This window comes from Brachyistius frenatus, unplaced genomic scaffold (genome assembly GCF_029030835.1).
Source record: "Brachyistius frenatus isolate BFR_SWC_R1_liver_20210118 unplaced genomic scaffold, ASM2903083v1 Contig_245, whole genome shotgun sequence".
Lineage (NCBI taxonomy): Eukaryota > Metazoa > Chordata > Actinopteri > Embiotocidae > Brachyistius > Brachyistius frenatus.
In genome coordinates this window covers 388,661-412,500 of record NW_027210844.1, presented here as the reverse complement: position 1 = coordinate 412,500, position 23,840 = coordinate 388,661, and the positions used below count along the sequence as shown (strand labels likewise).

The 23,840-nt window shown below is 42.0% G+C and overlaps 2 protein-coding genes across 3 annotated transcripts in view; one reads left to right on the top strand and one right to left on the bottom strand.

Moving 5' to 3' along the window:
- Positions 1 to 279: 279 nt before the first annotated feature.
- tnfa (tumor necrosis factor a (TNF superfamily, member 2)) lies at positions 280 to 2,015 on the top strand. Its single transcript, XM_069720658.1, has 4 exons — positions 280 to 480; positions 573 to 600; positions 764 to 820; positions 1,259 to 2,015. The coding sequence occupies exons 1-4, from the start codon at positions 322 to 324 to the stop codon at positions 1,729 to 1,731; spliced, it is 717 nt and encodes a 238-aa protein (XP_069576759.1). The 5' UTR covers positions 280 to 321; the 3' UTR covers positions 1,732 to 2,015.
- A 7,839-nt stretch (positions 2,016 to 9,854) lies between these two features.
- Positions 9,855 to 23,840, bottom strand: part of gabbr1b (gamma-aminobutyric acid (GABA) B receptor, 1b) — a 121,805-nt gene continuing 107,819 nt past the window's right edge. For both annotated transcript variants that reach the window (XM_069720677.1, XM_069720678.1), the window contains 3 exons: positions 18,486 to 18,614; positions 16,964 to 17,107; positions 9,855 to 15,080 (listed from right to left, as the gene is read on the bottom strand). In XM_069720677.1, the coding sequence (XP_069576778.1) occupies positions 14,796 to 15,080; positions 16,964 to 17,107; positions 18,486 to 18,614 (558 nt within the window). In that variant the 3' untranslated portion in view covers positions 9,855 to 14,795. The remainder of the gene's footprint in view (positions 15,081 to 16,963; positions 17,108 to 18,485; positions 18,615 to 23,840) is intronic.

Below are 23,840 nucleotides of genomic sequence, written 5' to 3'. Positions count from 1 at the left end.
GTGTGTGTGTGTGTGTGTGTGTGTGTGTGTGTGTGTGTGTGTGTGTGTGTGTGTGTGTGTGTGTGTGTGTGTGTGTGTGTGTTCCTATAGATGCCCGGTGTGTAGGAGTGTGTGGTGTGTAAGATCCTCCAAAGTTTTAGGTCTCTCTTCCTCATCAAATCTCCATTCACTCACAATGCATGACATCACTGGAGTTTCCCCCCAGGAGGAAACTGTTTTTAAAAGAGCCTCTCAGTGTCAGACACCCAAACAGAGCGACAGTAGAAGAAGAGCTGAGAGCTGAGTTGGACCTGAAGTGACAGAAGGAACTTTATCAGAACCATGGAAGGTGAACACTGCATATTGTTGGACGCCAGTGTGGACGCAGCAGACAAGAAACAGAAAGGAAGCAGCTCCAAGCTCGCCGCCGCCCTGCTGGCTTTCACACTCTGCCTCGCTGCTGCTGCTGCTGTGCTCCTCGTCTTCAACAATCACACCAAGGTGGGAACACAGTCTCAAATCAGACCTGGATCAGTCTCACCTCAGCCCATTCACTCTCTAACCGTCTCTCTATCCTTCTCTTCTTCAAACAGGGTCCAGAACCAGACCAGGACAGTTTTGGTGAGTACTTGTCCTTTACACCTCTCCAAAGAATAATAATAATGTTAATACTCTCTCTTTAGGTGTTATTACACAAATTTATGATTTAGTTTGGACACCTTTCAGCACCAGAAACAAAGTAAACAACCAGATTTTATGAACATCTGTCTTCTCTTCTTTACAGAACTTCATCACACACTGAGGCACATCTCAAATGTAAGAGCGGCCATCCATTTAGAAGGTAAGAACAATCAATATATTTAACCTACCGTCATGCATTTAATGAGCGCAAAGAGAGACACGTTTGGACTGATACTGTCTGTGTGGTTCTGAAACCGAGTTTCTGAGAGGCGGTACTAAGAGACATTTAGTCGGCCCGGATGTGGGTTTTGGGCTCCCTGAGGGAGTTCCACAGGTTCATGATAAAGCTGATGGAGTTGTTGTTTGATCCGGTTTTAAGGTTCATTAGGGCAGCTCCATCAGGCAGGTACTTCTGATGTTTACAGTAGTTCAAGGTGAACTAAAAAGGTTGAAAAGTAAAATGAGAAATGGGCTCGTTCCACTTTAATGTCACCAGAAAGGCCTCTCAGTTCTTTACTGCAGAGTTGAAGGTAAAGCTTTGCCCTCATAGTCCATGTTGTCCCGCTGATCATCCCCGTCTGTCTCTCCTCCTCCACAGGAGAATACAGCTCCAGTGTGAAGACCTCAGTGGAGTGGAAGACTCAGGTGGACCAGTCCTTCAATCAGGGAGATCTGCGGTTCAACAACAACGAGATCGTGATTTCTCGGACCGGGCTCTACTTTGTTTACAGCCAGGCTTCTTTCCGAGTCAGCTGCAGCAGCAGTGATGAAGATGATGATGACACCTCGAAGGTCCACCTGTCCCACACCGTGCAGCGCTGGTCCCCCTCATTTGGTGATGAAGACACTAAGAGGTCCTACCAGACCATCATGCACTCTGTCCGGACGGCATGTCAGAGGACGGCCAGCACCGACACGGACGAGGACGGCAGCTGGTTCTCTGCTGTGTACATGGGAGCTGTGTTCAACCTGAGGACCGGGGACCGACTGAGGACGGTGATGGAGGAGAAGATGCTGAAGATGCTGGAGGACGGGCCGGGGAAGACTTTCTTTGGTGTGTTTGCCCTGTGAGGACTGGAGGCTCCACATGAGGCCTGCTGCCCCGCTGGGACTCTCAGGGGGTTCACAGTACAGCAAACAGGAAGTGCATCCATGAACCACAGATTAAATAATGTGTGACCCTAGACATGTCCATGGGTCTAAAATTTAAGGTACCGTGTACTCCACCTCCATGTCAGTAGCTTCTGTTGTACTGTAACGTCTTTAACTGTGTGAATGTACCCTGACAGCTGCATACTTATCGTGTCACTACAAGCTCACAGGAAGGAAAAGTGACCTTACAGGATGTTTTTATTTAACGCAACATTATCTTATTTATTGTATTTATTTGATTTGACTTGATTTTGATTTTATACACTTTATTAATCCCCGAGGGGAAATTATTTATTGAAATATTTATTTATTTATTTATTTCCATGGGTTTTTTCACATGTTTTGAATGTCTGAAAGAGTATTTATCCTGGATTTGATACTTAATTTATGAAATTATTTATTGAAATATATTTAAACATATGTTGAATCACTTTGATCAGTTTCTTGTCAATTTTGTTGACATTTGCAAAAAAAAGAATAAATAGTTTGGTGCCTGTGGTGCTATGAAAATATGGAGTGAAAATCATTTTGCAAAGAAAAATAAGTGTTTATAATGTAGAGATGAAAAATGTGAATGTGTTTAACATGATATGATGACATGATTGCCCTGCAGACAAAAAGCATCAACTAACGGTGGTGTGGAGGAAGTTTCACCATTTAATGAGTGCATTGTGGTTACGACTTCAACCACAATGTTGTACGGCCTCCTGCTGTCAAAGATGACGCAACATGTTTCCTTGAAACACATAAAAAACCTGCCTGTATTAGTGTGAGGTGTCACTTCACCCCCGTTGCGTTCATGTCCAGCAGATATTGTGACGTTTATCTGTCACCATAATCGAAGGTGATGTGGTTTCATTTAAGCCATAAGACCTCCTAAGACAGAGACCTCCTGCAGGCCTCCAGTCATGTCTGTTTCTTCCAGTGGATGATACTAGCAGCAGCCAGTGCTTCCATACAGACCTGGCTTCACTGTAAGGTCTCAGTAAAACATGGTATGGACTCACCTGCATGACAGAATCAGAATCAGATTCAGAATCGCTTTATTGGCCATGTATGTTGACACATACAAGGAATTTGACTCTGGCTTTAGGTTCGCTCTCAGCGTCCAAAAAAACAAAACAGACAGACTTAAATAGACATATAAAACATAAATAGTTGGGTGTAGTGCAAAAAGGTCCAGTGATGTAAAACATTTTAACTGTTTAGCAGAGTGACAGCCTGCGGATAAAACGTGTTCTTGCTTCTGGTGGTCTTGGCGCACAGTGATCTGTAGCTCCTCCCCTCTGAAACAAGGATGTCCAGGGTGGGATGGATCTGCAGAGATGCTACCGGCCCGTTTGCTGACTCTAGATGTGTATAAGTCTTGAAGAGTGTGTATAAGCAGCAATGCAAAGGTCAAGTGCATATGATGATGGTGATGATGTGCCAGGGATCAGTCATTAAGGCCGAGTTTATAACTGAGGAGCTGACGAGGGAATCAGGTGGAGGTGTGCAGGTGGGTTGGACCTGGACATTTCCTCTCCACCGGGCCAGTGGGGAAGAAATGTGGGACCACACGGGACAGGAAAAAATACCAACTAATACTAACTGCAACACCTGACAGCAAAACAATGTGCAAACTGTGATGAGCAGCATGATTTCTGCAGCGACAGGTGACTGAGTCAGCTTCATTCAGCCGCGGTGTTTACACCTCACTCACTCATACCTCTTACTCGTCACATATGATATGGCTATTTGCCCAAATTAGGATTTCCTGTCTGTAGTAACAACAAATGGAGTTGAATAATAAACCCACATCTGATACTTCTCGTTCTTAACCTATAAAAATATGCTCCTGTAGTTTATAGTGAACTTACTGCAGCTTTCTTCTCTCATGAAGTCCTACTTTTATTTATATTGAAAAACATATTTAATAAAACCTTTGAAAGCTGCCTGACAGATGACAGCTCCTACCGACCACAAGGAAGTTCATCCACAACGTGGGGATGGATCCTGGGATGGGTTGGCACTGTTCTCAAGCAAAACAGCCGACAGAGCATTTCTGTGGTTTCATCATCAGTGACAGTGGATAATTATAGCCTTGGTATTGCATAATATGCCATGACTTGGCTCTGTGCTGCTATTTATTCAAAGTGCTTATCTTACCGTGCGGCTGGAAAGTTTCCAGACCAGTACCAGTTCCTCAACAGTTACACAAAGTGGAAGAGTGGAGGGGAACTCCCTGGTAATTCGGTAATCCCCTGCTTCCTCCTCCTTCTGCAGCGCAGCACCACACACCACCAGTGGAAAGTGGATTTTCAAGGTTTTCTCTGTCGCATTATTTCATTTTCTCTTTCAACACGTAGTTACAGTTGTGCCCATTTCTGTGTGGATGGGAGCATTTTATTCTAATAATAAAAAGAGAGAAATTAAAATGAAACATGCCAAAACTGAAGAAGGAAAGAGAAACCGAGGGAAACGTGCTCCTGCAGATCTGATTGGTGGAACAAGAGTTGAACCAGACGTCATGCACTCTCAGGGCAACAACCATGTGTTTGGTCGGTCTCCCCTGTTTACCACACCAACCATCACCCACCAGAACAAGCTGGACTCTGAAATAAGTCAAAGTGGCTGAGAGATAGTGTGACAAGTGGAAATGATAATGATCTGTTACAACTTTAAAAAAGAAGAATCAATTCATACTTAAATAAGCTTAAAATCCTGTAAAATGGTTTAAAAGATCATATGTCATGTCAAAATGGGTCCAAAGGGGTTTAAAACAGCATGAACTCATGGTGTGCTAAAATAGGTTCCAATACTGAGAAACTGTTATTTATTTAATTTCTTTTTGTTAAAAGTTAATTCACTATTGCATTATCAATCATCTGCTGAGTAGCCTGATCAGCTATCCTGAGATCGATTGCTTGTTTGTTGTGTTTTTCCTCATTCCAGTAAATGCGTTCACTGAGGAGACATCACCACATCATTCTCGTGATCATTTCTCCCCGTTTTCTGGGGCGTAACAGTAGCACCTCTGTCAAACTCATTCATTAGCCTGTAAATCATTAACAGTAGCATCAGGGCGACTCTTTAGAACATCCACATCCTCAGCTGTTGGGTCTGGTGTAGTAGACTAACATGAACGCCTCCACTCTCAGTGCATTCAGCTATCCCCCCTTTACAGCCAAATAAATGTATTCCTTAAACTCTCAGGTCAGATGAGAGACATAAAAAGAAAGAACCCAGTAATATGTATCCATTAAATCCTACTTACAGAAGGAACCTGATCACCTGATCTGAGAAACGACGTCTATATATGAAGCCACCGATGATAACAGTGATATTTCATAAAGCAGCTACTAAACCTGACTTTATAAAACAAGAGCAGAGGCCTGTTACAGGCAAAACAAAACAAAAAAATGGTTTAATCAAGAATGCAAGAGCATTAGAAAAGACCTGAGAAAAACAATAAATATGAAACATGGCTGACCAAGAAACATAGCATTCATAAGGAACAATGAAATTTGAACAAATGTAAATGTAGAATGAGGAAAGCTAGTGGTTGTGTGCCTCTGCTAATAGCTAGTAGCTAGTAGCTCACATGCATATCTGTTCAATCACATAAAGAGGTGGCTGCAAAGGAGACATCATTTCAAAAATTAAAATTCTTTCCACACAACTTCAATCCTGACAGCACAGAAGATCTATCCGATCAACACAGTTTCTATATTGACACCCCCAGGGTGATGTCACCAGTTCAGTATGTCATAAATGTGAAATATGGTTATAATCTCTCCTTCTGCTCCTCAGTGTCAAATGTGTTGAACAATGTGTTGAATAATGAATACAAAAAAATAATAATCATTTCATCCTGTTTGATATTTGAATTATTGACTTATGGACACAAATATGTTTTCTGAGGTCATAGTGACCTTTGACCTTTGACTACCAAATTCTAATCAGTTCATCCTTCAGTCCAAGTGAATGTCAGTGCCAGATTTTATGTATATTGCTAAAGGCATTCCTGAGATATCACATTCACAAGAATAGGACTGACACATAATTTAATCACTTCATCGTTGAGGCCAAGAGAACATTTGTGTCAAATTTAAAGATATTCCCTCAAGGCATTCCTCAGATATAGTGCTCACGGATATTGGTCGATGTGTTGTGACAGTGACCTTGACCTTTGACCCCCAACATCGTATCAGTTAAACCTTTAGTCACAGTAAATGATTGTGCCAATGAGCTTGTAGATAGCCTCAACTCTAAAGTTAAAAATGTTGTTGATACACCGGCTTCCTGTCCAACAAAGAATGTACTTTAAAATCCTGCTGTTGGTTTATAAAGCACTGAACGGTTTAGGGCCAAAATACATTTCTGATCTGCTGCTACCTTATGAACCATCCCGACCCCTCAGGTCATCTGGGACGAGTCTCCTTTCTGTCCCCAGAGTCACAACTAAACATGGAGAAGCAGCGTTCAGTTGTTCTGCTCCACATATCTGGAACAAACTCCCAGAAAGCTGCAGGTCTGCTGAGACTCTCAGCTGCTTCAAATCAAGATTGAAGACTTTTCTGTTTGTTGCCTTTAATTGAACCAGATTCAAGGATGTTGATCAATTTCCTGTATTTCTGCATTTTACTTCTGTATTTTATTTCTTAAACTGCTCTGCAACTTTATTCTATTTTTAGCTTGTTTAATGTTCCGATCAATGTTCTTCATTGTTTTTAAATTTCCTTTTCTTTTGCCTGATGTTTTGATGCTTTTAATGGTTTTATGTGAAGCACTTTGAATTGCCTTGTTGTTGAAATGTGCTATACAAATAAACTTGCCTTGCCTTGCCTCTCCGAAGAAGCCCTCAGTGCTGCGCTGTGGTGCTTTTGACTGAACGAAAACGTCGGACAAGGTAAAGAAAGGAACTGAAAACCGTCAGTTTCTTTGAAGTTAATGAAGATTGGCGTTGCTAACTTGATCCAAGATGCTCGCTTCTCGAAGGACTTCTCATGCAAATCAGACAGCGTTCCTCATTTAAAGCCACTAAAGTCTCTGTGTTTCAGAAGTTGTGATGCACGTCTGATGAGAAAAGTGGAAATACTTGTTAAACATTTGCACGCAATTTACGCATTGCTTTATTGATATGATGGCTGAAGATAATGAGGTAATTAATGCTGAAAAGATTAAATCTTAGAGAACGAGAAAGTTAACTGAGAGAGCATTGGAGGAGATGCTGCACAGGTTCATTGAAACCAGGAGAGGAGTATTAGCTCGGATAACTGGAAAAAGAAAAGAAATTGAAAGTTTGATGAGTGATGCTGGCAATCTGCAAAAAGTGCAAAAGTTAATACGGAAGCATAACGATTTCAACACTCTTGTCAGTGAGTTTAAAAAGCTCAGTGGACAAGTAGCAGATCTTCTGTCTGATGAGGGAAAAGATGTGTGCTTTGAGTGAAAAAGAAATAAGCAAAGAAAGTACAGCTGCTGATAATGATGATGTAGACGGTGATTAAAATGAAGATATAGGAGATGATGTGGACCCTGATTTTAGTGCTTCGCAAGTGACAGTCGATAACATCAAAACAGTGGAACAAAAAGGTTCCCGTTTTGAACGTTTATCTGTCCTGTCCGTCAGATTATCAGTTTGTGCTACTGAAGAAGCAAAGATAGCTGGATTAGTAGAACGTGCTGCAGCTTTACAGAAGGAGCAGGAGCTTTAATTGGAGGAAGCACGCAATTAAAGCCAAGCTGGAAAGGCTGACTTTGGAAGCAGCAATTGCTGAAAAAAAAGCTCAAAGTAAAAGTATTGAAAGACTATGAGAGATCAGAGGGTGGCATGAACAGCTATGTTCGCTCACATTTAAGACGATTACAAGTGAAGGAAGAGGAGCAAAGACTTGTCCCACCCTGACATGGCTGTGCCTGGAGGAAGAGTTACAACCCGGCTGCAGCAATTTACAGAACCACAAACTGTGAGGCCAGTTGTCGTGACAGAAGCAGTGATGACATTATTCAAGTAAAATGCTGTATTTCTGACTGGATGTCATAACAAAATGTAAGATGTGGAGTTTATGGAAATGGATAACCCCACAAATATGAGAATTGTGTTATCCAAATTGCCATATAAAATGAGAGAGAGGTGGCGCAATGTAGCATTTGACCTTAAGGAAAGTAGAGGACACACAGCAAGATTTGCTGATCTTGTTATCTTTATTGTCCATCAAGCAAAGGTTGCTATGGACCCACTCTTCCCAGTCCAATTTATTCACAATGTTTGCTCTGTCGCTGACCCTTTGCATACTCTCACTGCTACTTCCACTAGATTTTCAGGTTCCCCTCAAGCTGAGGCAGCCCTCACTGCCTCAAGACAAGCTTCACCTTAGCCCCCATCCTGATTATTGTGGATACCAAAAGCCAGTTTATTGTCGAAATGGACGGTTTGGACTCCAGCGTTGGCGCTGTCCTCTCCCAACGCTCTTTGGACAAGCTTCACCTCTGTGCCTTCCTCTCCTGAAAACTCTTCCCTGACAAGCATATAATTATGATGTTACACTGGGAGCTCCTGGCTATTAAGATTAACACTGGTTGGATGGGACAGAGCACCCATTTCTTGACTGGACTGATCACAAGAACCTTGAATCATCAAGAAAGAGACTGAATTCCCATGAGGCCAGGCGGCCACTGTTTTTCACCGGGTTGAACTTTACCTTGTCCAAATGAATCACTTGGCTTGTCACCCAAGTGGCAGCTGCACCATGTTCTTCATCTGACAGCACTTCTAGTGGCCTGCCATGGAGCGAAACCTCAAACAATACATCTCTACCTGTCCCACTTGTTCCTGAATTAAGACTTGTCACAGTCCTTCTGCTATCTTCTTCAGTGTCTGCCTGTTCCCTCTCGTGCCTGGTCAGACATTCATCACTGGTCCCTTCCTCCTTGCCAAGGTAACACTACAGTCCTTACAGTAGTAGACCACTTCAGGTGCACTTCATCCCCTTTTCCAAAACTTCTGTCAGCTGAGGAGACTGCAGAGACTTTATTAACAAATGTTTTCCATCATTATGGCTTCCCCAAAGACGTGGTGTCAGACCGTGGCCCACAGTTCATTTTGCAATTCTGGAAAACTTCCTGCTCTTTGCTTGGAGACACCATTAGCCTCTCTTCTGGGTACCCAATCAAATGGACAAACTGAGAGGCTTAACCAAGAGAAAGAGACAGCACTTTGCTTACAATCCTCTCAGCATCCATCTTCCTGGAGAAAACATTTTATTTGGGTAGAATATGCACACAACACCTTGCCCTGTTCTTCCTTTAGTCGCTTTCATTTCCAGTCCACTAACAGTTACCAGCCTCTCCTGTTATCTGCCCTTGAGACTGAAGGTAACATCCCTTTCGCTCGGTCACCTGGTCGCCTGGTCGCCTGGTCGCCTGGTCACCTGGTCGCCTGGTCGCCTGGTCACCTGGTGATTTTTGGACTGTCTCTGTTGTGTTTTTGGATTTTCCTCTGCTGCTTCAGCCTGTTTTACACCATCTGCGTCGTAAAGGTTTTGAATCTTACCAGTGTGTCTCAGAGTCGTCCTACTGAGTCCTGCTACCTGATTCACATCCAGGAGCGGAGGGCATCGTATTAGTGCCTAATAGATTAATGTTTGAGGCAAGAGTATGCACTCAGTATCTTAGCATAGGTACTGCAAAGTCTAACAAGTCCCACAGCATTGCAGAAAACATTTTCTTACCTGCAGCTGCAGACATGGTCAGAGCGGTGAGGTCAATTTACATGCTTTTCAATGTGTACTGATCAATAATCTCTGCTGCAAGTACATTTAGATTTTTGAAACTTGAGCACAGCGTATGAAGGTATTGTGCCTTACTGCACCATTTTTTCTGAAATAAATTTCAGTGGCTCATAAATTTTAATAATTTGTGTTGTGACTTAATGACCAAAGGAAAATGTGGGTCCGGAAGATGGAGTGTATTTCAGGAGTTTCATTCTGGACTAATGAGTCTGAAGCACTGACCACACCTCTGACGTAGCTCGTCATCCACCTGGAACACAAACAATATTTTGAGAAAAACAACTAGTTTTATTTTCATCCTTGTATTTGAAATAATCTGATATCAGCTATTACATATAGAAATATATTCTGAATACTGTACCACATGAAATACAGCTTGTATATGCAAAGTTGAATGTCATCAGTATTTACATCCTCATTCTTTACAGCCTGTGTGCATATTCTCACACCACATCTGTCAACATCACTTACATCTTCACTGCTTCACAGACCAACAGTTAAAACACGTCTTCACACACAAACATACAGTAGATATTTACACTGCCCATCATTCGCATGGTTTATACACCTGCACCTCATCCTGTGATCACTGAATAACTCTGACATGCTTTTACAACAGCTGAAGCTATCCACGCTATTGAAACAAGCTGTGCTACCACACAGAGAAAACTGAGGTGCAACAGAAAGTTAAACTAGTTGGATCCAGTCACAAGGAGAGGCAGAAACAAAACTCCAGTTTGGGGAATCGAAAGTGTGGTTTTATGTTAAACCCACAAACACTAAAGTTTGGGAGATGAAATGTTGGTCATGTTCAGAGGTGGTTCCTATTGAACAGGATATTTGGACTTTCTCATGTAGAGAGGTGACATCATTGTTTTGTCTCAAAGGAGCAGTCCTCCCAAACTGCTGGTGGCTGATGGTTGCCTCCATCTTCCCTGGTTGTTTTAATTGTTTTAGTGATTTCTTTTAATCTGAATTATTTTTAATCAGTTTTAATATTTGAGACTAAAAGCCCAAACAATAAAGCTCCTTGTGAACAGACCTCTTCTGTGAACATATCTCCAACCTGTTGCTTCTACTTTGGACCTCTTCTTAACAACTAGAGAGCCCAAAAATGTGACTGTTTTTAATCATTAGTGTGGAGCTCTATGGGGAAAATTATATCTGCATCAAATGGGAGGAAATACAAGAACTGCAGGAGAAGCTGATTGACATGAACAGAAAAGTTCTGTTTTAACTTCCGGAGACTTTTAACTCCACGGCTTTAATAGGATCAGCTGGCGTGGGAGAGTGATGTGTGGAGACACTGGCCGGGGAGCCATGCTTGGAAAATACACTAACATGATGAGTGAGGACACACACTGGCAGCTCCAACACTTCTAAAAGTGAGTCCAAAACTTTAAAGGGACAGAGCTGATCATGGTGCAAAGACCCACAGAGAGAAATTGGCCTCCAAACTAAAATACACTCGGACTCAACCCCAAGCAAGAAGCAAGAAATCAGGGAGCGTTTTTATCATTTCAGAGCTCATCTGAGAGGTGTCACAAAAACAACATTTTATCATCTTCAGAGCATCTTCAGAGCGAGGCTGTTTCTGTGTGGAAGCTTTAATAACCACACATAGACTCTGCTGTCTGTCTGATGAAGAATACAACACATCAGCCGCTCAACTTGTGATTATTTAAAAAAGTCTGTTACTTTCCATATTGATTTTAAACTTCTTTTTTTGCTTCATATGGCCCTAAATGAGCTTGTACCAGACCACCTCTCTCTGTTTGTGGCTGATGAACTCAAGAGGCGTCTCACTTCCTCCAGTTCTTCTCTTTTAGTCTTTTCCTGAAGTAAAGTAAAAGTGTTTGGTGATGCAGCCTTCGGTCATCACACTCTATGCTGCTGGGACAGAACTCATTTTTAAATGTTACCTCACAACCCATTCATTCAGCCGGACTTTAACGATTCATCATCTTCAGGTTTTAGTATTTATAATTTTATCTTATTTTATTCTTTTTTTTATTAATATCTGACTGTCGTTCATTTCATATTCTATTACATTTGTATTCTCATTTTACTGTTTTACTATAATTAATGTATCACTTTTGTTGTTTTGATTGCTGCACCATTCACTGTCAACCCCTTGAGTTTAAACTGAAATCTGAATCCAGCGCAGGAAATATGGACTTTATCAATATATACCAGACAATCAAAAATCATGTTGGATTTCATAAAAAATTATTACCTGGTTGTCTAATTTGATTAATGTTATGAAAGCAGTGAAACTGCGGACCATCCTATTTACTGCTACTGATTTGCATTCAGCATCCTTCCTCCTCCAGCACCAAGGCTTCAGTTCAGGGCTTTAATACTGTATTTCTGCAGCCTGAGTGAACATAGCTTGTTTGAATTGAGTCACACCTGACAGTTTACAGCTGTTTGGGCTTTGTTTGAGTCAGAAGGTTTGAATATGTAAACTTTTTGTGTGTGACTGAAATACGCATGTCCTGATTACATCTGCTCCATCTGAGCAGTTCCCTCGATGTCATCGGTCATCTCATCTCACCAGAGTCTGTAAAACCCAGCGGTGTGATCCACAGTAACATGAAGCTCAAACACAGTCAGAAACCAAAAGCCCCATGCTGTCATCCCTGTGGAATATACAGAGGTCACGGGATCTAATTTCATTTTCTGCCGTGAAAACCTATCTACTGAAACCGTATTAGAAACAATTGTGTTTTGTTCCCAGATGGGTCATTCAGCAGTGAGAGCAGAGAAACAGAAGTGAACCTGACAGAGATGGAAATCCTGCAGCAGCACATGCAGTTCAGGGGATATCTGCATCAGCTGCTAGCTCTGCTTTCAACAGGAAGTTAGTTTACAGCTGAGGAGGAAGTGAGCAAACAGTTAGTGAAACTGAACTTGTAAAGGAGACAGTATGATGAACTAATACTGGAGGATTCAAACAGTTAACGAGCTGCTTCAGTTTTGCAGGTGTATCAGGTAGTCATGACGACTGACTCTCCCTCTGCTCCTCTTCCTCTCTTCTGCTCAGCATGTCCAGTTTATCCTCTGCCTCCTTCAGTGATAACAGTGTTTGTCTTTTGGCAGCAGTGGAGGTGAAGCTTACTGAACTGGACAACCCAAAACAACCCATTAGCTGCGGAGGCTAGTAAGGCCCGAGCAGTTGGTGTGGGCCCCTGTTAACCAGGCCCCTGTTAACCGGGCCCGTTAACCGGGCCCCTGTTAACCAGGCCCCTGTTAGCCGGGCCCGTTAACCGGGCCCCTGTTAACCAGGCCCCTGTTAGCCGGGCCCGTTAGCCGGGCCGCAGCAGGTAGCAGAAGTATACAGTGGTTATGGTTGCAGATTGACATCATCATAGAAGACTGTTAGCCGTGGAGGAGTTCTCCCAGTTCCCTTCTAATTATTATATACATGTGTACATATGCTGATGATATTCACATTTAACTCGGTTTTCCACCGACTGACTTTGCTCCACCTGACTCACTGTTTTCCCTCTACATGGAGTAAATTAATGAGCAGTGGTGCCACAATGATCTCTTGTTAAAAAAAAAAAGTCCTCAATAGAAGGAGCAGATCGAACCAGATGTGTGTGATTTGTTTTTAAAAACATATCTAGAAAAATCAGATCTTTCTAATGTTAAAACCTCCATACAAGGTTACATACATTAAAGCCAACACCTGCATCACAGATATCAGCTCATGTTGTCTGCACAGCAACGCTCGTTTTGTTCTCTTCACCAGAAACAAGCTAAAGGCCGCTCTGCTGTTTTTCATTCCTGCTGATTATCTGCCTTCATCAGAGGAGGATGAAACACAGTCAGCTGCAGTCCCACTTCAAACACAGACAGTAAAGGTGTTTTCACTGATGCTGGTAGCCTCAGCGTGTGACAGTCACATGACCTGACACCTGAAAATACCTGACAGATGACAGCACTGTCCTCAGCAACAGGACTGACATGATCCACAGTGGGTTTAGCATGAACACATACACCTTTGTATATTAGCTCTGTAGTCTCTTTCAACAGAGAACACTAAAAAACCCATCAAACATACAACAAGGGAAGCTGAAACGACTGGAAGGAAAACCGCCAGGGACACAGAAGCAGCATCATTCATCACAGTCTGTCCTCCCTCTGGCCCTTTGCGAAGTCTCCACCTCATTTGAAGGTGTCTACATGTGCACTTGAAGGCTTCAAACATGATGTTGCTAAAAACTGAGCCTGTATATCTCATTGCTCTCTTTAACTCTTTATGTTTGGTTTTGAAAATGGAATAAAAAAGTAGCATTGAAGCCCAGCGTGGCTAATGTACTACATCCAGTAGTAATGCAGCTTTATGTCCGGGGCCCAGAGTCATTTGGCATCTGAATGATGCTGAGAGGACAAAGACAACATTCAGAGTCAGCTGGTCCTGGATGCAGCTGCACCACAGCCCAACACGTCCCTGACAACATGAACTCACCTCACTGGGAAGTTTTCACTCTCAAAGCCTGTTTGAAACAATTAACAATAAATCATGAATCAAATCTCTCTTATAGGATGAAGGTAGATCTTTGATGTTTTCTTTGCCCAGCTGCAGTATAACTCAGACCAGCCGGCTGCACTGCAGTACAGTGTTATTACCAAACATGGACTTTATCAGTGGGACATGCAGCGTCAGTCTTCTATCAACACGGTCCACAGTATGGAGCCATCATGTGCACATTAAAGACCCTTTTGCAGGGTTCTTCTTTTAAAATGAGTCAGCTGGAGACTCATGGATTTCAATGTGAACTTAGTTGAATAAAGCAGCTGTCATTCCAGCTGACAACAATAAAAAGGTGCTTTTGTCTTCCTTTTGTTTCAGGACGTATGAGCTTTCTGGATTTCCATTATAAACTTACAGTGAACTTCTTGGCAGGTTCGCACTCTTGATGGCACATGGAGAATCAGTGGAAGATGAAAGGTGCAAAACTGAGTACTTAACAAGATGTTTCTTCTTGGAGAGAAAAGAACAAACCCAGACTGATCAGCTCAGACAGAAAGGAGTGGACATGTTGATCCTCTGATGATCGTCTCCACCAGTCCTCCGTCGCCCTCTGCTGATTGGTGGAATGATTGTTGGAGCGAGCTCCTCTTATAGATACTGATTTATTATTCCTCATGTTTTTGTACTTTACGTTTCTGTGAAGGTCATTACTATCCTCATCCCTCTCACTTGTAGAGCAGCTGCAGCCGGCTGGTGTGGCAGTTATTTCGGCTGATCTTGCTGTCCGGCTGATAGAGGCTGGACGAGTTGGCAAACGACGCAGGGACAGGGAGAGGGTCGGTGGGGGCAGGGTACCCCGGAGGAGGGGCCAGGGACCGGGGGTCACCGTGGCTGATGACCAGGGGAGGAGGGGTGTGGATCTGGTTGGTGACAGTGGAAGCTCTTCTCCTGGACCGCAGGGCCTGTCGCTCAGAGAGCTGGTTTCTCAGCTCCGACACGCGTTCCTCTTTCTGAGGGAACAAATTACAACACACACTCAACAATCTGCTCATACGTCCTCTGACACTGTTTGAATGGAGCCGACTGCAGGAGGGGAGGAACAGAAAAACAAGGCTCCTGGTGGGTTCCAGTTTTTTATACATAAACATGTTAGCCAGGTTACCCAAATAACGAAACACATACAAAGGATTACATCATCTGTCTCCAAACAATCCACACAGAGTCAGTCATATAAGTAAATCTGAGGGAGTGCTGCTCACAGTGTTGAAAAATTGAGCATTAAAGTGAACTTAACTCCGTACATGTGTGACAAAAAAATAACAATCAAAACTGTCTCTTACAAACACCAGATATGTATGAACAATCTCTGATACTTGGTTTCATTAAACATTTTGAGTTTTATGCCAGAATACTTGATCTTTTGTACATGGTATCAATAATATTTCTATTATATGATATTTAAGACATTTTCAAATTTAATTAGATCTACATAATTACAAAATAAACTTAAGTTCAAAGATTATATCGTCGGCGAGCTTTTCAAATCTGTTTCTATAAACATGTCAAGTAAAATATTTGACTTATTTAAGCTTTAAGTCATATTAATTCCAAAAATCACACATGAAGTTAATCAGCAGGGAAATGACTGAGAACAGCATATTTAGTTAGTTAGTTAGTAGGTAGGTAGGTAGGTAGGTAGGTAGGTAGGTAGGTAGGTACTTTATTAATCCCGCAAGGGGAAATTTTGTCGTTACAGCAGTGGCATGTGCAGGACAAAGTAATAAATTACAGAATATAAAATAGAGATAGTAAAAATATTAAATATAAAAAAAATTAAAATGCACATTATATACAACTTATATACAAATAAAAATAAAATAATATTAAATTTAAATTTAACTAAACTAAACTAAACTAAACAACAGTGCAACAAATTAAACAAAACAAACAGACAACAGTGCAACATGTTATTGAAGTTTGATTGATTTGGCCATAAGTGATTTATTGTAATTGTACCAGAGAGATCAAAAATACAAACAAACACTTTAAATGTAGCCATAATCTGATAGAAATACATAAAAGTGTCTCCTCTCCTGGCATTGATTACACCAATAAAACTCATCCCTGTTCATCAAAGTTACATATTTAAATGTGTTTTTCAAAAACAAATTATCAAATGCTATGAAGTGGCTTCGATGTAACTCTACACCTTTGCTTTGATTCAGTACTACTACTGCTCGCCTGCAATTCAATGATATGAAAGCCCCGCCCCTAAGTGGACAGGATTGGTTGCGTAGGTCTGTGATGTATGAAACACTGACTGTCTGAATCTGTGTTTAGGTTCTGTCAGACTGCCGCTGCAGAAATGTTCAGCCATGGTGTTGACTGTTTGTTTGGATGTTAACAAGGTTAACAAGCACTTACTGATAGCACTTTGTAGTTTGGCTTTCTTGAAGAAATTGTATTTTCTTGATTCCTGTTGTGGGTTTTGTACCGTCATGGTTGAAATGCACTTATTGTAAGTCGCTTTGGATAAAAGCGTCAGCTAAATGAAATGTAATGTAATGTTAAAAACTGGATTTTGGCTCTTGAAGAGAAGGATTACTTCTTGTAATATTTCAGATATGACAAATTTTTATGAAATATAACTTCTCCCCTGAACTGTTTTTCATCGTTATCCAAAAGCAGGACTGAAGCCGGCCTTTTCTAGTTGAACTGAACAGAACCCTACTGCAGCAGACACACATTTTGCAAGCTTGAATGAGGTATCTACAGTGTTTATACTGTATATATGGCAAATAACAGAGCAGACACCATCCACTGGTGGCCACTGTGAGTTGCTGAATGTGAAGCAGAATAAAGAGACAGTGGATGGAGAAAGGGCCCGGCTCACCTCCTGGATGATCTTCTGCAGCTCCTTGTTCTCTCTCTCCAGCTGTCTGGACTTCTCCTCATCATTGTTATTGGTGGATGAGCCGGTCTTCATGGTCTCCTGGGCATCTGACTGCCACTCACCTCGTGTGATCAGGCGCCGCATCTTTAAATCATGCACATGTTTTCCTTATCATACATGTAACAAATACAGTGGACATACTGGTGGGGTGGGGGGGGGGGCTGAATGATTTTAGAGCTGGACTAGCTGGGTCATGCTGTCAAATTTGTCATATTATTGTGTGTATTACATCTATCTGTTTTCTCAATTCTTCCATTAGCTCACTACTTAATTACTTTGCCTTATTTTTAGGTAAACCTAGGTGGGGACACTAGTCCCTGTTTGGGTTATGCTGTCAGTGTCATTGGCCCAGTTTGACTGGTGGTACTGTGAATCGCTTTGAGCCCGGCACACCTCACAGAACAGTTAGGAATAGAATAGTTTTCTGGACACATGTGAGGGATCTGGGTTTACTTTTGAAAGTGCTTTTTTTGTAAGATGGAAGTGTTCACTGTGCTTTTGTTGTCACAGGGACAGGTGCTGGCTTTAGCTGTTGTGTTGAGTGTCTGCACCTCAGCAGTTTAGGTAATTGTGTGTAGTTGTATGACTTTGTTTAGACACTTTGTGGTGTGTATTAGTAGACATGAACATAGCCATTGCATTTCTTTGTTTGTTCCCCATTCCTGTAAGCATCCGTCATCATCCATCAGTTTGTGAACAGTCATTATGAAGACTCCAGTCTGGCATTTACGTTGTCGCTATTTTGGTTTTGGTCTGAAAAATGTGTCCAATGCAGAAGTAACTAAAACTGCAATACCACCAAGTACCACCAGAGGTTGCTCCGGCTCCATAGACTCCATGTCAACTTCTCTCATGTAATACAAAGTCAATACATGTTTTCCACAAGACATGACTACACCTCAGGCCTGTCAATCAAACCAGACCCCAAACATCCTAATATCTAATCAATGCTGGAATTATTTTTCAGAAGGACCAGAACACTGATCAGAAGGAGGGAATTTAGCTAATGACACCATAATGACTTGTGGAAAATATTTACTGACTTTGTATTTCAAGAGAGAAGTTGAGGATGTTTGAATGGAAGTCTATGCACTTCCGCATTGGACTCACTTTTCAGATCCAGAGGGTACATCCATTTTATGTACAGTCAGTGGGCACGATCCCTTTTTGGGCAGATTTTGGGTGTCCACATACCTTTGGCTGTTGTGAACTCTCTCCACTCTAATTATGTTTCAGGAATGCAGACACACACACAGTCCCATGCTGACAAGGCAGCGTAGACTGTTTCACACTTGAGCAGATATAAATGCTGACACGGCAAGGCCGGGCCAAGCTATAGATCATCAGGTGATATATCATACCCTGATGAAAGGCAATTCATTATGTCTGACACTTAAACTGCTGGGGTAATCTACGGGGATGGGATGGGAGGAGGAGGAGGAGGAGGGTGCTCTGGTTTTACCTTGGGGACGAACAGAACCACCAGGGTGATGTAGACTGAGAAGACGATGGCCAAAGAGGCAAAGGCAAAGGAGGCGTCTTGCTGTGAGGACAGGATCATGGTGACTGGAGCAGTGATCATACACAACACCTGAGAAAGGCAGTGGATAGAAATCACATGGTTAGCTCTCATATGACAGAAAAAGAAACCACATACAGGCCTGTTCATTTTGACCTTGCAAGTTGGAAAAGCACAGCACATCAGACCACTTGCAGACCAGGTCATGTAGACAAAACAGATGAATGATAGTATCCCAACAGAGTGAACTGACCTATAAGCTCTGGTCCTGGCTGTGGTGCTGGTGGGATTCTGGGGAAAAGAGCGTCAGCCCTTCACATCATCTTTTCCTCATCTTTTTCTCAACAATATTGTAAGGTCTTCATTTTACTTCGTAAAGTGCCCTTAGATGAGATATGTTCACAGTAGGGATGCAACATGATTTTGAATATTCGAATAGTCGTTATAACATAAAATATTGTTTAGAATGTACGATAATCTTTCAATATACGATTAATTGTTGAATAGTTATGAGCAAATTTTGCATAGTTCTTTTGCTTGAAATGCCCATCCCTAGTTTGGAGTTGGTGCTATTCATGAACAACCTCATTTCCAAAAAAGTTGGGACGCTGTGTAAAATGTAAATATAAACAAAATTCAATCACTTGCAAATCACATAAACCCAATAAACAATTGACCAAAGAACGACATCATATGTTGCTCCAAAACCTGAATATATCCTTCAGCATTAATGCTTCCTTCCAGATGTTCAAGCTACCCATGTCATGTGTACTAATGCATCCCTGTACCATCACAGATGCTGGCTTTTGAACTGAGCACTGATAACAAGCAGGATGGTCCCTCTCCCCTTTAACCTGGAGGATTCAGTGTCCATGATTTACTAAAAGAATCTCAGATTGTGATCCATCAGACCTCAGGACAGTTGTCCACTTCACCTCAGTCCATCTTCAATGATCTCGGTCCAGAGAAGGCGGCGGTGTTTCTGATCATGTTTCTATCTGGTTTCTTCTTTGGAGAGTTTTAACATCATTTGTGGACGCAGCGATGAACTGTGTTCACAGATGATGGTTTTCACAAGTGTTCCTGAGCCCATGCAGTGATTTCCACTCCAGAATAGTGTGTTTTTAATGCAGTGCTGCCTGAAGGCCCGAAGATCACCACCATCCAATATTGGTTTCCAGCCTTGTTCCTTGTGTTCAGAGATTTCTCCAGATTCTCTGAATCTTTTAATGATATTATGAACCGTAGACGATGAAATCCACTAATTCTTTGTAGTTTTACTTTGAGGAACATTATTCTTAGATTGTTGAACTATTTTCCCACACAGTGTTTCACAGAGTGGTGAACCTCTCCCCATCTTCACTGCTGAGAGACTCTGCCTCTCTGAAATCATCTTTTATAGCCAATCATGTTACTGATTTGTTGACATGGCAACCTAATTATTTGTTAGCTGATTGACCAGGTGTTTTTTTAGGGGGCATTACACAACTTTTCCAGTCTTTTGTTGACCGTGTCCCAACTTTTTGGAGACGTGTTGCTGCCATCCAGTTGAAAATGATATTTTTCAGCAAACAATCAAATTTGATGTCATCTTTGGCCTATTTTCAGTTAAATATGAGTGTACAGTGAACCCTCGTTTATCGCGGGGGTTACGTTCCAAATAGAAACCGTGATAGGCGAAATCCGTGAAGTAGTAACCTTTATTTTACAATTGAAATAAATAGAACTGGACATTAAATATATCTACGTTACATATAGTCCTAATGTGATTTCAATGCACGATGCAAATCGTGAAGCAGCGAGACCGTGAAAGGTGAACCGCGTTATAGCGAGGGTTCACTGTACATGATTGGCAAATCATCACATTCTGTTTGTATTTACATTTTACAGAGTGTTCCAAACTATTATTTGAAGGTAAATCTGGAAATAATCACAAAGTTTCAGGATTTAGAAACATACCTGAAATGGTAAGAAGCTCTGTGGACCATCAGGTGTGATCAGCATGAATGACAACAGTCTAATTTACTGCATTTAACTCTAGTTAATTAGTTAGTTGGCAGCACAGGTTTAATTTCTGCCCTACCAACCAAGAGAGAGGGAGTCTGAGATAGTATATGAGAGGATGGAGGAACGCAGACACATTCATGAGTGATGTGGAGTTACAGCTGGAAATCAATACTGAGTGATCAACAGTCAGTCACGTCTGTGCAAAAGCTTGAAAATCTCATCCAGACTGGCAAATGGAGGCAGCAGGCTGACAGAAGCTGCAGCCATGTTTTCTCTGATGAATCATTACTTACACACAGCGACGCACACACACAATTCTGTCCTTCGCTCACACACAACTCTTCAATTCATTTCAGCCACCTCACTGGAACAAATAGCATCTTTGTGCACTTGGGATTGTTGGAGGAGAGCTAACCGCGGTTATTTATCTGGAGGCAGACTCAGCAGCCCTCACAGAGACAGCTAAAGGGAAGGCTTTGTTTGTTACAACCTGGTGTACCTGCACAGGTCCACCAATCACAGCCCACTTCCACAATTCATCTCTGTTTGCTCAATGACTGAAATTACTTTTATCTCCCACACTGAGAAACAAATGAATCAATCAGAGCTTTTTAGGTGGGATCATGTCACAGCCATATAGGCGTTGTTTAGACGTCTGCTTGTGTGTTTTCTGATGTTCACATCAATACAACAGTTTGTGGTGATCAAAAACTGAAAAACATTTTAATTCAGCAGCAACATCAGCAACTTTCTGGATAAACAAAGCACATCTATGTTTGTTTAAAGATCCAATAAAGAGGCTCGAGCACACAGCTGAGCTGGGTCCGACTCATTTGTTTTAGAGAGAGGGGCATCTAACAAGCACCTGCTTCATTACAAACACACCACAGCAGGACAAACAGCAATAAACCAATGTTCCAATTTTCATTTCACCCACTCAGTTTAAATTGGGTTCAGTGCATATAACAGATAATCCTCAGAGATGAATTAAAATACGGAGATAGAAATGAAAAACCAAGCCTACTGGAGATGTTGCTGATTAAGGTGTGTGTGTGTGTGTGTGTGTGTGTGTGTGTGTGTGTGTGTGTGTGTGTGTGTGTGTGTGTGTGTGTGTGTGTGTGTGTGTGTGTGTGTGTGTGTGTGTGTGTGTGTGTGTGTGTGCACCAAATGCCTCACTCGTCTCATTTCTGTTCAATACTTTAATGAATGTAATAAATTTGGCTGCAGTGAAAGGACTTCCTGTTGTTGAATACACATTAACACAACAACAACTGAGTGTTTCCTCTGTCTGAGTGATAAAGCGCTGACCGGCCAAGCCCATTTTGAACACAGCTGTGATGTCACTGAAGACTGAAGTGAATGTATTTGAATCTGGACAGATGAAAGCCCTTCAGAAACCTGCCGGCTGCAGCCGCTCCTTGTCTGTCTACAGGTAGACGAAGCATAGAGTTAAAAGCATGCTGCTGCATATTGCAGCTTGACTGACAAATCAGCAGCCAGTATTATGTGCTGGTTACAGCGTACACAGTTTTGTCATGCTGGCTTTCAGGTGGGCGAATAAATAAGAAGAAATGCCGAGGAGAGTGCACTGATGAGTTTATTTTTACACTGTGAAATGTCTCTGTCACTTTTTATTTTAGTCACTGTGATTTAACAAGAAAAGTTATCAGAAATCTAAATGTTTTTATAGATATCAGAACGCACCTTAAAATAAAGTGTCGGCATTTAAGGCACTTTAAGGGCTCCTGAGGTTCCAGACCTACTTTGGGTTGGTATGAATCTCTGAATGTTTTATAAAGAGGAGGAGCTTCATCTTCACCTGCTAACATGTTCACTTTTCAGCACAAATCACTGGAGAGATGTGGCTCATTTGGTTATCTGTTGTTTTGAAGGTGTTACCGCTGAATTTAAGAGTGTAGTTTCTCGCTCTGCGCTGCATGATGACAGTTTACAGCCGGCGTCTCACCTGGTAGGTCAGCAGTTTGTTTTCACCTGCTGCTGTGGTCACGTTACTGCGTCTGAACACTGAGGTGATCTAACTTCAGCCTCAGGCAACAGCAGCAGTGTTTGGTGAAGAAGACACTCTCTCTGTGACAGGCTGACCTCGAAATATTTTCAACATGGCATCTAAACCATGGCATACTGTTTATATTGTTGATGTAAAAGTCCACACGGACAGATTCTTGTGTGTCAACTCCAGACATTTGAACACTTCAGCTCCTTCACTGTTTTCTGAGCTCTTCTTCCACCTCGATGGTTGCCAAAACACAAGGTTATTTATTATTGGATTATTCTGTACGGCCAAACTTCACCATGGAGAGTAGGACCGAGGTCATCATCACTACTCAATATTATTTACCTGAGAAGCTATTACTTGATTCTATAATTTATTAGTTATCGATTATTTTTCGGATTGATTTTCACTGTTTACAATCCAAGTCTTGGAGAGTGGATGACTAAATGAAGAGAGTGCATGTGTGAGTGTAGCTCAGTGTGACACTAGTTTGTGCTGTGGGACATGTGACTGTATCCATGATGATAAGGACACGTCCCAGCTGTGTCCCTTCGCATGTTGCAGAGCCTCATGCAGCGTGGTGTCGTCACTGAGGACACACACGCCTGGCTGCAGAGCCCACTAACTGGGCTGGAGGTGAGCCTCGTCACCGAGGACAACAGAGTACCCTCAGCAGAGTGTGAAAGAGAGAGGTCAGAGGTCAGAGAGGAAGCAGGCATCTATGCTGGTGAAAGATTGGAAGTGCAAGAGTATGTTGTACAGTGCAGAGAGGCACGTTACAGACACATAAATATAGACAGACAGACAGAGTTCATATAGACAATAATAATCCTGACCACCCTCTCCACCACCTGCTGCAGGGACAGAGGAGGACATTCTCCAAAAGTCTCCTCCAGCTGCTGTCACAAGGACAGATACAGGAGATCATTCCTGATAAAGGAGATCATTCCAGATACAGGAGATCATTCCTGATAAAGGAGATCATTCCTGATACAGGAGATCATTCCTGATAAAGGAGATCATTCCTGATACAGGAGATCATTCCTGATAAAGGAGATCATTCCTGATACAGGAGATCATTCCTGATAAAGGAGATCATTCCTGATAAAGGAGATCATTCCAGATACAGGAGATCATTCCTGATAAAGGAGATCATTCCTGATAAAGGAGATCATTCCTGATACAGGAGATCATTCCTGATAAAGGAGATCATTCCTGATACAGGAGATCATTCCTGATAAAGGAGATCATTCCTGATACAGGAGATCATTCCTGAT